This window comes from Mobula hypostoma, chromosome 4, assembly GCF_963921235.1.
Source record: "Mobula hypostoma chromosome 4, sMobHyp1.1, whole genome shotgun sequence".
Lineage (NCBI taxonomy): Eukaryota > Metazoa > Chordata > Chondrichthyes > Myliobatiformes > Myliobatidae > Mobula > Mobula hypostoma.
In genome coordinates, this window is record NC_086100.1 from 87244804 (window position 1) to 87261184 (window position 16381).

General features: G+C 42.5%; 1 protein-coding gene across 3 annotated transcripts in view; it reads left to right on the top strand.

Moving 5' to 3' along the window:
- sned1 (sushi, nidogen and EGF-like domains 1) overlaps positions 1–16381 on the top strand; it is a 154330-nt gene that overhangs the window by 124420 nt on the left and 13529 nt on the right. For 2 of the 3 annotated variants that reach the window (XM_063046137.1, XM_063046139.1), the window contains 4 exons: positions 9343–9621; positions 10911–11079; positions 13403–13485; positions 13736–13852. In XM_063046137.1, the coding sequence (XP_062902207.1) occupies positions 9343–9621; positions 10911–11079; positions 13403–13485; positions 13736–13852 (648 nt within the window). The remainder of the gene's footprint in view (positions 1–9342; positions 9622–10910; positions 11080–13402; positions 13486–13735; positions 13853–16381) is intronic. The other variant, XM_063046138.1, reaches the window with a different exon arrangement.

Below are 16381 nucleotides of genomic sequence, written 5' to 3' on the forward strand. Positions count from 1 at the left end.
TTCAAGGGATGATTACTTTTCATGCAGCAATCTCTTCAATTATAAAAGGCATAGATAAGATAGAGGCAGGAAAGTTGTTTCCACTGATAGGTGAGACTAGAACTAGGAGGCAACCCCATAAGATTCAGGGGAGTAGGTTTAGGATGGAGTTGAGGAGGAACTGCTTTTCTCAGAGAGTGGTGAATCTGTGGAATTCTCTGCCCAATGAAGCAGTGGAGGCTACCTCAGTAAATATATTTAAGATAAGGTTGGAACAATTTTTGCACAGTAGGGGAATTAAGGATTATGGGGAAAAGGCAGGTAGCTGGAGATGAGTCCATGGCCAGATTAGCCATGATCTCATTAATGGTGGAGCAGGCACAACAGGTCAGATGGCCTACTCCTTCTATTTCTTATCTTCTTATGTTATGTATACAACCAAGGTCTTTGTAACACTTAGTCCCACCATCTTCTGGTTGAAGAAGCCTTTCCTCATCTTTCCTCTTACCCTATACCAATTTTAACCCCTCTGCTCAGGGCAATAGGTTCTTTTTGTTTCCTCGATTTGGTCCGAGTCAGCATGGATTTACAAAGGGGAAATTATGCTTGACTAATATTCTGGAATTTTTTGAGGATATAACTATGAAAATGGACATGGGAAAGCCAGTGGATGTAGTGTACCTCGACTTTCAGAAAGCCTTTGATAAGGTCCCACATTGGAGGTTAGTGGGCAAAATTAGAGCACGTGGTATTGGGGGCAGGGTACTGAGATAGATAGAAAATTGGTTGGCAGACAGGAAACAAAGAGTAGGGATTAATGGGTCCTTTTCAGAATGGCAGGCAGTGACTAGTGGGGTACCGCAAGGCTCGGTGCTGGGACTGCAGCTATTTACAATATACATTAATGATTTAGATGAAGGGATTAAAAGTAACATTAGCAAATTTGCAGATGATACAAAGCTGGGTGACAGTGTGAAATGTGAGGAGGATGTTATGAGAACACAGGGTGACTTGGACAGGTTGGCTGAGTGGGCAGATGCATGGCAGATGCAGTTTAATGTGGATAAATGTGAGGTTATCCACTTTGGTGGCAAGAACAGAAAGGCAGATTACTATCTGAATGGTGTCAAGTTAGGAAAAGGGGAAGTACAACGAGATCTGGGTGTTCTTGTTCATCAGTCACTGAAAGTAAGCATATAGGTACAGCAGGCAGTGAAGAAAGCTAATCGCATGTTGGCCTTCATAACAAGGAGAGTTGAGTATAGGAGCAAAGAGGTCCTTCTGCAGTTGTACAAAGCCCTGGTGAGACCCCACCTGGAGTATTGTGTGCAGTTTTGGTCTCCAAATTTGAGGAAGGACATTCTTGCTATGGAGGGAGTGCAGTGTAGGTTCACTGGGTTAATTCCAGGGATGGCGGGAATGTCATATGTTGAAAGATTGGAGCGACTGGGCTTGTATACACTGGAATTTAGAAGGATGAGGGGGGATCTGATTGAAACATATAAGATTATTAAGGGATTGGACACGCTAGAGGCAGGAAACATGTTCCCGATGTTGGGGGAGTGCAGAACCAGAGGCCACAGTTTAAGAATAAGGGGTAGACCGTTTAGAATGGAGTTGAGGAAAAACTTTTTCACCCAGAGAGTTGTGGATCTGTGGAATGCTCTGCCTCAGAAGGCAGTGGAGGCCAATTCTCTGGATTCTTTCAAGAAAGAGTTAGATAGAGCTCTTAAAGATAATGGAGTCAAGGGATATGGGGAGAAGGCAGGAAAAGGGTACTGATTGTGGATGATCAGCCATGATCACAGTGAATGGCTGTGCTGGCTCGAAGGGACGAATGGCCTACTCCTGCACCTATTGTCTATTGTCCCTTCTGATTTTATGTATCTCAGTTAGCTTAGCCCTCAGCTGCATCTGCTGAAGAGAACAACCCTCACTGATGTAATCTTTCCATGCAGCGATCACTTTTTCAGCCCCAGAAACTTCCTTGTAAATATCTTCACCCTTTCTTCTAATACGTGACCAGAATCATATGGAACACTTAAGCTAACTATTGCTCTAACTATTGTTGTACACAGGTTTGGCATAAACTGCTCACTGTTATATTCTATGCCTTGGTTAAGAAAGGAAAGCAAATCTCCGCTCCATCCACCGCAAGTGGAACTTCTCAGTGGCCAAACATTTTAATTCCCATTCCCATCTGACATGTTGGTCCACGGCATCTTCTTCATGTGCCAAGATGAGGCTACCCTCAGGGTGAAGGAGCGACACCTTGTATTCCATCTGGGTGGCCTCCAACTTGATGGCATGAATATTAATTTTTCCCTGGTTCCTCTCCTCCTTCCCTTTCTTCTATTGTTGACTCTGCTCACCTATCATATCCTTTCTTCTCCACCCATTTAAGAGCCGAGAGGTAATGTTGCAGCTATATAGGACCCTGGTCAGACCCCAGTTGGAGTAGTGTGCTGAATTCTGGTCGCCTCACTACAGGAAGGATGTGGAAACCATAGAAAGGGTGCAGAGGAGATTTGCAAGGATGTTGCCTGGATTGTGGAGCATGCTTTATGAGAATAATTTGAGTGAACTCGGCCTTTTTTCTTTGGAGCGATGGAGGATGAGAGGTGACCTGATAGAGGTGTACAAGATAATGAGAGGCATTGATTTTGTGGATAGTCAGAGGCATTTTCCCAGGGCTGAAATGGCTAGCACAAGAGGGCATAGTTCTGCTTGGAAGTAGGTACAGAGGAGATGTCAGGGGTAAATTTTTTATGCAGAGAGTGGTGAGTGCGTGGAATGGGCTGGTGGCTGTGGTGGAGGCAGATACGATAGGGTCTTTTAAGAGACTCCTGGATGGATACATGGAGCTTAGGAAAATAGAGGACTATGGGTAAGCCTAGGTAGTTCTAAGGTAAGGAGAAGTTTGGCACGGCTTTGTGGGCCAAAAGGCCTGTATTGTGCTGTAGGTTTTCTATGTTTCTATGTTTTTACCCCTTGACCTTTCCCATCCACCTGACTTCACCTATCACCTTCCAGTAGCCCCCTTCGCTCCCATCCCCACCTTTCTACTCTGGTGTCTTCCCCCTTCCTTCTCAGTCATGAAGAAGGGTCTCGGCCCGAAGCGTTGACTGTTTATTCATTTCTATAGGTGCTGCCTGACTTGCTGAGTTCCTCTGGCATTTTATGTGCGTTGCTTTAGATTTCCAGAATCAGCAGACTTACTCGTGTTTATATAAAGCAAAATAATGCCATTTTCAACTCCTTATTGACCTGACTGATTACCTTTACTGAACTGTGGGTGTATACCTCCCTTGTCCCTTTATTACTCCACACCGCTTAATATCCTCCAATTTACTGTGCTGTCCCTTATTGCATATTCTGCAAGTCTACTACATCACATTTCTCTGGATCAAATCCATTTTTCTGCTCAGCCAACCATTTCTTCTCATAATCAAGAGCCTTCCCCTTTACTGACAACCACATGACCAAGTTACACCACTAGCGTTTAGGGCAGCAATGAAAGGATTTGAATACTGGTGATGTTCAGGGCTTCCTTCATCATGTCAGTCGCTTCCTCTCAGTTCTCAGTACTGTCATAGATGCAAGTCCCTGGTGGAGACTCAGGAATACCATCGCACTCAGATATAGAACGATTCTTCATTGTTGTGTCCGTAAGAGTTTTGTTTGACCTGTCAGGGCTGTTAGCTTGAGCTAAACCCACAAACCTGGAAGACAGGTGGACCACTCAGACTGGCTTTTACCCTTTGACCTGTTTAGCATGGGTGACCCTACCAAGAGCCAAAGCATAAAGCCCTGACTCCAGACAGCATCGCTCTCCAGATCATTGAGGCACGCAAGCCTCCAAACCAAGACAAGGTCGTGGTCCTCTTGGAGGTCAAATGATCATGTTTATTCCAAAATCAAGTGGCCAAATACTGACGAAGGGTCTCGGCCTGAAACGTCGACTGCACCTCTTCCTAGAGATGCTGCCTGGCCTTCTGCGTTCACCAGCAACTTTTATGTGTGTTGGCCAAATACTGAGCTGTGGAGCTGTGCCGGTAATACAGCAGTCCAACCACCTGTCAATTATTTATCCTTCATTTGTGCTGTTGTGCAAGTTTTGAATCTAATTTGGACCTCTCCCTTGATTCCCACAGACTTTTATGATTTTGATCAGTCTGCTATATGTGATCTTATTAAAAGGTATATTCCTTGTTAAAATTCTTTGTTGAACTGACCACTTTATAAGCTCATTACCAGGGACAGAAAAGGTTTAGAGGTATGTAGGTCAAATGCAAGGAAATCAGACTAGCTCAAGGAGGCAGCTTGGTTGGCATGGGTTGGACCAAAGGTCCTTTCTCTGCACTCTATTGCTATGAATCCATGCTCATGTACACTTGGGTGTTTGTTGGTGCTAGGTTAACAAATGTTCAATATTATTAAATTATTAGTAGCAAACATATTTTAAATTCACATTTTTAACAGAACTATAATAACATTCTACCTGACATCATTCTCAGTAAAACTTCTACCCAACTTATGCCCAGCCATTTATTTTTCTTTTTGGTGATCCAGCTCTAGTCCTAATCCTTTGTTTCTACGAGATAGCTGCAGCGAAGCTGATTCCAGCAAAAGTGACAGGTCAGATGATGCAATTGACTGAGAAAGCTCTTCAGTGCCTCTTCTTCCTCAGGAGGCTAAAGAAATTTGGCATGCCCCATTGACCATCACCAATTTTCATAGCTGCGCCATAGAAGGCATCCTGTCTGGATGGGACATGCTTGGTATGGCAACTGCTGGGACCAAGACTGCTAAAAACTGCAGGGAGATGAGGTTACAGCTCAGTACACCATGTAAATAGCACATCAGTACATCGTCTCAGATTGCATCCACAGAATTTGGGGAGGAAGGGAGAGCAGCCAGATGTCTTGGTACATATCAGTACCAATGACATAGGAAGGAAAAGCAAAGAGGTCTTGAAAAGAGATTTCAGAGAGATGGTAGAAAGCTGAGAAGCAGGGCCTCCAGGGTAGGAATTTCCAGTGAGGGTAGAAACAGGATGGTTGGCAGATAAATGCGTGGCTGAGAAACTGGTGCAGGGGGCAGGGCTTCAGATTCTTGGATCATTGCAATCTCTTCTGGGGGCAGTATGACCTGTTCAAAAGTGACAGGTTGCACCTGAACCTATGGGGGACCAATATTCATGTGGGCAGGTTTGTTAGAGCAATTGGGGAACGTTTAAACTAATTTGGCAAGGGGGTGGGAACCAGAGTGAAGGAACTCAGGAAAGGACAGATGGTGAAAAAGTAAAGATAGCGTGCAGTCAGACTGTCAGGAAGGACAGGCAGGTGATGGGACACAGTCGCAACCAACCGGGTGAGTATCAGTACAAAATTAAAAAGGGTAACAAATACGTTGTGCAAGGTGTTGTATCTCAATGTACAGAGTATAAGAAATACAGTGGATGATCTTGTAGCACTATTACAGATTGCCAGGTATGATTTTGTGACCATCACTGAATCATGGCTGAAGGATGGTTGTAATTGGGAGCTGAATGTTAAAGATTACACATTGTATCAGAGGGATAGGAAGGTAGGCAGAGGAGTAGGCATGGCTCTACTGGTAAAGAATGGCATCAAATCAGTAGAAAGATGTGACATAGTATCGGAAGATGTTGAATCCTTGTGGGTTGAGTTAAGAAACTGCAAGGGTAAAAGGACCCTGGTGGCAGTTATATACAAGCCTCCCAACAGTGGTTGGGAGGTGGACCACAGGTTACAACAGGAAATAGAAAATGCATGTCAAAAGGGCAATGTTACAATAGTCATGGGAGATTTTAACATGCAGATCGATTGGGAAAATCAGGTTGGTAATGGACCTCTAGACAGTGGGTTTGTTGAATGCTGAAGAGAAAGCTTTTTAGAGCAGTTTATCATTGAGCCTACTAGGGGATCATCTGTACTGGATTGGGTATATTGTAATGAACCGGAGGCGATTAGGTGCTTAAAGTAAAAGAACCCTTAGGAACCAGTGATCACAGTATGATTGAGTTCAACTTGAAATATGATAGGGAGAAAGTGAAGTCTGATGTAGCAGTATTTCAGTGGAGTAAGGGAAATTACAGTGGAATGAGAGAGGAGTTGGCCAAAGTAAATTGGAAGGAGCTGCTAGCAGGGATGTCAGCAGAGCAGCAGTGGTGTCTGTTTCTGTGGAAAATGAGGAAGGTGCAGGACATATGTATTCCAAAAATGAAGAAATACTCAAATGGCAAAATAGTACAACTGTGGCTGACAAGGGAAGTCAAAACTAATGTAAAAACAAAGAGGGGACATACAACAAAGCAAAAGTTAGTGGGAAGATAGAGGATTGGGAAGTTTTTAAAAACCTACAGAGAGCGCCTAAAAAAATCATTAGAAGGGAAAAGATGAAATATGAAAGCAAGCTAGCAAATAATATCAAAGTGGACAGTAGAAGCTTTTTCAAGTATGTAAAAAATAAAAGAGATATGAGAGTGGATATAGGGCCACTAGAAAATGAGGCAGGAGAAATAATAATGGGGGACAAGGAGATAGTCATAGTCATACTTTATTGATCCTGGGGGAAATTGGTTTTCATTACAGTTGCACCATAAATAATTAAATAGTAGTAAAACCATAAAAAATTAAATAGTAATATGTAAATTATGCCAGTAAATTATGAAATAAGTCCAGGACCAGCCTATTGGCTCAGGGTGTCTGACCCTCCAAGGGAGGAGTTGTAAAGTTTGATGGCCACAGGCAGGAATGACTTCCTATGACGCTCTGTGTTGCATCTCGGTGGAATGAGTCTCCGGCTGAATGTACTCCTGTGCCCAACCAGTATATTATGTAGTGGATGGGAGACATTGTCCAAGATGGCATGCAACTTGGACAGCATCCTCTTTTCAGACACCACCGTCAGAGAGTCCAGTTCCATCCCCACAACATCACTGGCCTTACAAGTGAGTCTGTTGATTCTGTTGGTGTCTGCTACCTTCAGCCTGCTGCCCCAGCACACAACAGCAAACATGATAGCACTGGCCACCACAGACTCGTAGAACATCCTCAGCATCGTCCGACAGATGTTAAAGGACCTTAGTCTCCTCAGAAAATAGAGACTAGATAAAATAAATGAGTATCTTGTATCAGTCTTCACTGTGGAAGACACTAGCAGTGTGCCAGATGTTGTAGTGTGTGAAGGAAGAGAAGTGGGTACAGTTACAAGAGAGAAGGTGCTCAAAAAGCTGAAAGACCTAAAAGTGCATAAGTCACCCGGACCAGATGAACTGCACCCTAGGGTTCTGAAAGAGGGAGTATTGTGGTGGTATTAGAAATGATCTTTCAAAAATTATTGGACTCTGGCATGGTGCCAGAGGACTGTAAAACTGCAAATGTCACTCCACTCTTTAAGAAAGGAAGAAGGCAGCAGAAAGGATATTATCGAGCAGTTAACCTGACCTCAGTGGTTGGTAAGATGTTAGAGTTAATTGTTAAAGATGAGGTGATGGAGTACTTGGTCACACAGGACAAGATAGGACAAAGTCAGCATAGTTTCCTTAAGGGAAAAACCTGTTGGAATTCTTTGGGGAGATTACAAGTAGGATAGATAAAGGGGATGCAGTGGATATTGTATATTTGGATGTTCAGAAGGCCTTTGACAAGGTGCCACTCATGAGGCTGCTTACCAAGTTAAGAGCCTGTAGTGTTACAGGAAAGTTACTAAGATGGTTAGAGCATTGGCTGATTGGAAGAAGGCAGCAAGTGAGAATAAAAGGATCCTTGTCGGTGGCTGCCAGTGACTAGTGGTGTTCCACAGGGGTCAGTGTTGGGACCACTTCATTTTATGCTGTATATAAATGACGTAGATGATGAAATAGATGGCTTTGTTGCCAAGTTTATAGATGATATGAAGATTGTTGGAGGGGTAGGGTGTGTTGAGGAAACAGGTAGGATGCAGAAGGACTTAGAGAGATTAGGAGAATGCGCAAGAACGTGGCAAATGAAATGCAATGTTAGGAAATGCATGGTCATGCACTTTGGTAGTAGAAATAGATGTGCGGACTCTTTTGTAAGCGGGGAGAAAATCCAAAAATCTGACATGCAAAGGGACTTGGTAGTCCTTGTGCAGAACACCCTAAAGGTTAACTTGCAGGTTGAGTCGATGGTGAGGAAGGCAAATGCAATGTTAGCATTCATTTCAAGAGGTCTAGAATACAAGAGCAGGGATGTGATGCTGAGGCTTTATAAGGCACTGGTGAGGCCTCACCTTGAGTATTGTGTACAATTTTGGGCTCCTCATCTTTGAAGCGATGTGCTGGCATGGGAGAGGGTCCAGAAGCATGTTCACAAGGATGATTCCAGGAATGAAAGGATTATCAAATGAGGAATATTTGATGACTCTGGGTCTCTACTCAACTGGAATTTAGATGGATGAGGGGGAATCATTGAAACCTTTCAAATATTGAAAGGCCTAGACAGGGTAGATGTGGAAAGAATGTTGCCCATGGTGGAAGAGTCTAGGACAAGAGGGCACAGCCTCAGGATAGAGGGGCGTCCATTCAAAACAGAGATGCGGAGAAATTTCTTTAGCAGAGGGTGGTGAATTTGTGGAATTTGTTGCCACATGCAGCTGTGGAGGCCAGGTCATTGAGTGTATTTAAGGCAGAGATTGATAGGTTCTTGATTGGACAAAGCATCAAAGGTTACAGGGAGAAAGCCGGGGAATGGGTTTGAGGAAAAGCAAAAAAGGATCAGCCATGATTGAATGGTGGAGCAGACTCGATGAACCAAAGGGCCTAATTCTGCTCCTATGTCTTACGGTCTAAAACCAGCTTCTCTCCGTGGACTCGGTCTACAGCCAACATAATCATAGCCTCCACTCACCTCAGGTATTCTCTCTTCTCCCCCTCAAGTTGGGTAGATGATATAAACGCATGACAATATATGCCACAAGGCTCAAGGACAACTTCTATCTCACTGTTATGACTATTGAACTGAGCTCATGAACAATAAGATAGATTTTTGACCTCACAATCTACCTCGTCTCCTTATTGTCTGCCGGCACTGTACTTTCTCTGTGACTGTAACACCATTCTGTTATTACCTCAATATACTAATCTCATGAAATGATCCACACATGGGAGGCATGTAAAACAAAGTTTTTCACTCTACCTCAGTAATAATAATAATAGACAATAATAAACCAATTTACAATAATAGATCAATTTTACTAATTTTATTTGACTAATGGTGGGGACACAGTTTCTGGGTATTGGTGGTAGCTTTTCAGTGCTATAGCTGTTGGGTATAAGGAGCAAAGCAAAAACTCTTGTCTGTGCTTCTCTTACAGGACCACTCCCTCCTCAGAATCTCGTACTGCTGAGGGTCACAACAACGACAGCAAATCTTCACTGGAAGAACCCCCCAGATGGCTCAACTGATGGCTTCGTCCTGAATATCACAACCAGCCACAACGTGAAAAGCCGCTACCTTCCCGACGGAAAGTTAACTGCCTACACCCTCCACGACCTGGACATGGGGCGAAGGTACAAGCTGGCACTAATGAGGGTGCAGGACACGGAGAGTGGGAAGCTGGTTAGTGATCCAGCCCATCTGACCTTCAGCACACGTACGTACAAGCAGCAGATCTCCAGATTGCTGAGTAAACTGAGGATGTACTGTACAAGCAAGGATACCGGGCCGGGAGGTGGGAATAAAAGGATGGACTGACCTGGAAAGCATAATGTACCAAGAATGTGGATCCAGCATTTTGTGTAGATTGCTCTGGATTTCCCGCACCTGTGTTTACCATATTCTGCATTCTTTTTTTTTTACTGATTATCTTGTTGTACTACCTCAGTGTACTTATGGAATGAGCTGTCTGAATGGCATGCAAACAAAACTTCTTTCTGTATCTCAGTATATGAGACAGTAGTTTACCAAATACCACTTGGGACTATTCAGACAGCTGACAGTGGCTAAATATCCTCCAACGTTGTAAGGATATATGAGAAATTGAGAATAGGAATTGGGGAGATAAAAGTGAGAGAAAGTGGGTAACACAGTGATACACCTAGTAGACCTGTTGCCTTGCAGTGCCAGAGACAGTTCTGGCCTTGAGCGCTGTCTGTGTGGAATTAGTGTGCTCTCCCTATTTTAGCATTGGGTTCATCCATGTGTTCCATTTCCCTCCAGCATCCCAAAGACTTGTGAATAATAGGTTAATTAGGCACTGTACATTGTCCCTAGCATAGATGGGAATATGTGAAGAATAATATAGAATCAGTGAAAATGGATGCTTGATTGCCAGCCTGGTCTTATTGGGTCAAGGGTCCTGTTTCCATTCCAGTGTGTCTCAAACATTTAGATGCTGGAAAGAGAATACAATGAAACAGATTGACCTGAGTCTTAAGAGAGAGAGCAGAGATTTAGTTAAGGGATAGGACAACAGAGCAGTTATAGACTTAGGAGACGGACCACATGAGAATGAAGGTACCCTCACACGGTCGTTTATATCTGGCCTTACAAATTTTGTGTCAGACTCAGCTTCCATCATGCAATGAAAGCAGAAAATATTGGGGATACTCAGTGGATTAGGCAGCTTCTGCGGAGGGGGAAGCAGAGTCAGTGTTTCAGGCTGATGACATTTCAGTCAAAGTGAGAGAAAGATGAACATTTGATTTGCAATCATATGAGCACATAGCATATGGCAGGCATTTGCAGTATCAGACACTGGGTGTAAATTCACAGAATGCAATCATTACTGTCAAGACTTTCATAGAGATCTCCACTGTGTACCAGCATATTCAAGTGTACAGTGCAGCCTGAAGATGTCTTAGAGAAAAGCAAGATTGTTGAAATTATGTTGGAATTAATGAGAGGCAATGGCACTAATGATCACCCTGCACTCGTTGTTAGTGGGAATCCATGGAAGCGCAAGTCAAAGAGAAGGGCAAGGAATTGGCAAGACCAACTTGGACCCCATTGATGCAGGCGTATATGATAACCTGCTACACATCACGGCACAGCCTGATGAGGAGGCAGAAGTCAGCAACAGGAGCTATGAAGACAATTCCCATGCCATAAGGTAGGCACACTGCTTAAGTGTTTCGAAATGTCCTCTTTAATCCTCTTACCTCACACTTCATCCACTTGATTTATGAGTCCTCTACAGGGTAGAATTTTCAAAGGTCCTAAAGAACAGGGTGAAAGATGAGGCAGAGAGGTGAAACATTCCTCAGTTTTGACAGGGAGGAAGACGATATGTTGTAACTGTGTCATTACATCCGTAAGCCAGGACATACTCTATGTTTCTAGATGCGCCAGTGACAATATGTTGGCAATAGTCTGAATAGAAAATCCTAAGGTTAGAGCACCAGGCCAACCAGGCCATGACAAAAGCAAAACAAGTGCCAGAATTTTCAGCTATTTCTCCTCATTGAACTGACAGACAAAAAATCAGGATTAGAAAGAAAAGTCAATGCAAAGGTCCTAGAAAACAAGCACACATTGTAAAATATTCGGGAGTTAGATAATAGTTGACTCCCTGAGGTTCTCTGAGATTTTTGATCTATCGAGGTTTGAAGTGAAATTGAGTTTGCAGCAGATTTGAAGGTTTGATTAAGGAACGATGGTCAGGTATCTTAACTCAAGCTTCAATAGGATTCAACCCAGGAGTACTTAATAAAATAAAGTAGGGAACTTCTTACTCAGCTTAAAACCGGCTGTGAGTCCAGAGAATGTTGGTAGAATCACAATGAGAATGTGCGACAGACACAAAAGGGGGGAGTTTTACAGTTTCTAACCTATGTATATATGTCCTTTAAGTGCTTCAGGATTTAGCATGGTGAGATCATGCTGAATACATTGATGATATTTTAACGTTAATGGTAAGATCAACCTTTACTGCAACTCTAATTGCCTCTGACAAGCACCGTGTGTGAAGATACTCCTAAGGTATTTATTTATTTAGAGATACAATGCAGAATAGGCCCTTCATGCCCAACAAGCAGCACTCCCCAGCAAGCCCTGGACTAATCACAGGACAATTTACAATGACCAATTAGCCTACTAACCAGTATGTCTTTTGACTGTGGGAGGAAACCAGAGCACCTGGAGGAAAACCATGCAGTCAGAGGGTGAACATACAAACTTCTAACAGACGGTACTGGGATTGAACTCCAAACTCTGGAATGCCCCAAGCAGTATCAGGGTTGTACCAACTGCTATGTGCCCAGTTGTTGGGTAGGATTCCAGGATATTGACTTGACCACTATAAAAGGAAATGCAATATCTTCCAAGTCAGGACAGAAGAAAGAAACTTACCAGCATTAAAAATTCCCTTGTGCCCAGCATCCTTTCAGGTGGCAGATACTGAGGGAGAGTAAGGCTCACATAATCTGTGACCTGACTTTTTAATTTTAATGCTTCAGAGTCTGACCCCTTTAAGCTCACCATATCACTAGTGTAGGTGCTCCCTGTGACTCATCAGAACCCCAGTTGCTGCACTTCCATGAAACTTACTGGACCCTCAGTTTCTGCAATCCCCTGAAATTTGCTAGAGTCACCCTGCATTCCCTTCTGATTCCCTGTGCATCAGACTCACCAGGGCTCTAATTCCCATGCTCCCTTATGAGTTTTCGTGTTCTCTGTGAATCGACCAGGGATTGATTTTAAAGGCCCTTTATACTTAATGGCTTCACTAGATAGTTTATAATGCTACTCTGCAGTATCTAAACAATGTCGATTGAATGTCTGTTGAAGTAGTAATAGAGATAGCATTCAATCGTCCAGAAAAGCTGCAAATCTGGTGTGAAGTACTGTGTGTGCCTGATTATTTGAGTCTTATTTTATTGAGAAGAAGCTTTGGTGAGTTGCTACAGTGCAATCATTGTTTGAGGATGTAAAAGGAGCAAATATTTGTGTCCAATCACAAGCAAGAGTCCTGCTGAAGGGTTTCAGCCTGAAACGTCGACGGTACTCTTTTCCATAGATATGGCTGGCCTGCTGAGGTCCTCCAGCATTTTTTGTTTTGTGTTGCTCAAATATTTGAGGAGACTGAGCCACTTTACCCTGAATGATGCCAGGCTTCTTGACTGTTTCTGCAACTGCCATCATTCAGAAAAGCAGAGAGTATTCCATCACACCACTTACCTGTATTCTGTAAATGATGGAAAGGATAGAGAATCAATAGGTGAGTTCCTTGCCCAGTGATTTTAGCCTACAGTTATCTTCACTGTGTGAAACCTGAGAGAATTTGTTCAGCCAATGTGGAAGGTTGTTAAAATTGCATTTAACCTATATTGTGCTGACTGGGGTGCACATGGGAATAGCGCGCTGTAAGCACCTCACCGAGGGATCTGGAAGTCAATAAAAATACAAATTTAAGTCATGCTGAATTGGCTTTTCAGATACTCAGAAATGCAGGATGGAAGAGGGAGAATCAGTGCCACGTTTGTAAATCTGCAGCCCAAGCCAATCACACACCGAGCATGTAGGTACCAGAACATAATCAACTTACGTGTTTTATTCATTTTAATATTTCTGGCTTTGATCCTTAAAGATAAAATGAATTGTATGTAATTGGCATGCAGAAGCAAAGCGCTTCACAAAGACATAAACAGAAAGAAAGATAATTGAGAATGGTAAGAAGAGAAGAACAAACAGATCGATCTGAGGAGATTTTGGATTGGGCACCGTCTTTTATCTTTATTCTTATCTCATTCAGTTGTTTTCCTGAACAGCTCCAGAGCCTCCAATCCAACTGGAAAACTTGGAGGAATCTACAAACCGAATCAGTCTGCCCTTTGAGATCCAGGAGCCTGAGACCAATGCTAAGCCTGAGACAAAAAGTGAGCTTGGTAGGAATTTGTTGTGTACCCCTGCTTATCTCTTAACCTGTGGGTTGATCAGAAGATGGGATAGCAATTTAATAAGGACAATAGAAACATTAAGGTAGTCAGAGAGTCATCTTATAAAGTACCTAAAGTAGGTAGTTTCCAGGAAAATCCCAGATATAGTTGTTGGGCTTTAAGTTGACAGAGCATTGGGAGAGTCAAACTGTTATGCTTTGTAACTTGTAAACATTAAATTAATTCAAAAGAAGAAAAGGAGTGTGAAATACGGGTGTAACTTCTTTAAGCGAGACGAGCAGTATAACATAGTAGTGTGATGATGTATGCAATTCATGTGTGTGTATGTATGTACGTAAGTGTATATATATATAAAACCCATTATTAATTATATAACTGAAGAATACTTGATCAACCAATATATACAGTGTACAAGATTACTCAAACATTCAATACACAGCACTCTTCCGTGCTTAGCTCTAAGCTCCAACTCAATAGAGAATGCATCTCAACTAGAGTATACAGAATATATATAACACATTATACTATATAATACAACTATTATATGCAGACATATAAATTTTAAATTGTCCCATTCAAGCTGAAAGATTTCATAGCTGTGAAGGCTTTCCTATTCTTGTGGGATAACATCCTTCCTGACAAGGGGAATCACTCTGCTTGGCAGGTGAGACTTGTGACTGTGAAAACAGTCTCAGGTTCTGGGGTCTTGTCCGTGGGGCTTGTAGGAGTTGACCCTAAGTCTGAAGGAAGTGGTTCTGACAGCTTGGGATACCTTTTCTCCTTTTCTCCCTCTGGATCTACTTCGATCCCTTTCTTTTGCTTTCTCAGTTTCCTTCTCTCAGTCTCTTCCTTCTTTTTCCATCTTCTAGTTTGCATCTTGATCTTGGGAGGTGCATTTATTTCACCGGAGTATTCTCTTATTATTCCTTCATTTGTTCCCTTTACAATTTGATCTTTTGCTTCTGCATCCCCAACATCATCTGATCAATCCTCTGCTTTCATATCTCCATTGACTCCTTCCTTTTCGGCCTTCCATCTAACCAGTTGGGTTTTGGTCTTTGCATCTACTGTGCTTTTACAAGCAGCTTTTTGTTGCCCACTTGAAGTTCATACAATAACCTTACTGCACAGAGAGTAGACCCTGGTACTTTATACTCTCACAAAAGCCAGATTCTTGTAACCTTCCTGAAGCTTGTTGAACTATCTTCGATCTTAAAACCAAGCCACATTTCACAAGTAACTGCCTGATTAACATCTCAGAAGCTTTCTCAGACACATGGCCTATGAAAGGTGCTGTAGTCGGACCACTGTTTTTAACTTTCACAACTCCTCTTAGCAGCGTGGTCCTTCCTTGGTCCAATGTGCTTTCCAACAAGGGGCACAGAGGTTGGGGCACTTGTTTGTCCTCTGTTGAGCAACGGTTCATGGTGTTTGGCACGGAGGCAGTTGTGGTCTCATCCAATATCTTGCTTTTAATTCACTTTTAGATGGCTTCATTGGAGGGGATATTGCATGCAGATTGTGGATGGATCTCCCATCAAGTTGTAGTTGCCTCAGTCAGTCACATCCCCACAATGCTGATCCTTCTGTTTTTATGCCATACAAGCTCAATGTGGCTTGTTGGTTCTTGTATTTCACTGTTACTGATGTTATTCCCACAGGAAGTTTCTCTTCTCCAGTATAAGTTCTTAGTTGGATATATGGAGGTTTCAGTTTGGTATCCTTAAAATGTAATTCAAACTCACTTGTGGAATGACAGAAACAGCTGAACCAGTGTCCAACTGTATTTAAATTAATATGCCATTCACTTCTGGCATAAGCCATATTGCTTGTGAATTAATCATTATCACACGGTAAATCCTCAGGCTGCACAGTCCTCTGTTGCTCTCATTATTATCAGATATTTCATCAACAGCAGGCAGATCGGTATTTTTGAAACTGTAACTTGAAATTTTAACATTTACTCTTCCCTGAGATGTCCATTTATTTTTGTTTTCCTGACATGCACTTTGTATGAGTCCTACTTTGTTGCATTTCCTACAAGTTTTGCCTTTAACCCTGCTTTGGTCTGGTGTATATGAACCCCTGTCACAAAAGTAACACAATTTGTTCAGCCAGGCTGGCTTCTGTTTGGATGTTACAATTTTGGTTACAGTCACTTACATTCCTGACTGCAACTCAATTGCGTCCCTGCCTGCGGTTTCCATTGAAACAGATATATCCACTGCTGTTATAAATGTAAGCTGCTTTTCAGTTAGGAGTCATTTTCAATGCTTTCTTTTAAGATTCCACAAACTATATAATCTCTTAATGCATCTTTAAACCCATTACCAAACTGACAATGCTCAGACAATCTCTTTAATTCAGTCACGTACACTGAAATGGACTCCCCTTCTTTTTGATTCCATTAATGAAACCCGAAGCATTCTGCGGTCAACAGTGGCTTCAATTCTAAGTGTTCCTGCATTACTTTTACAATAGTAGCAAAACTCAGTTCTTATGGTTTACTTGGAGCTG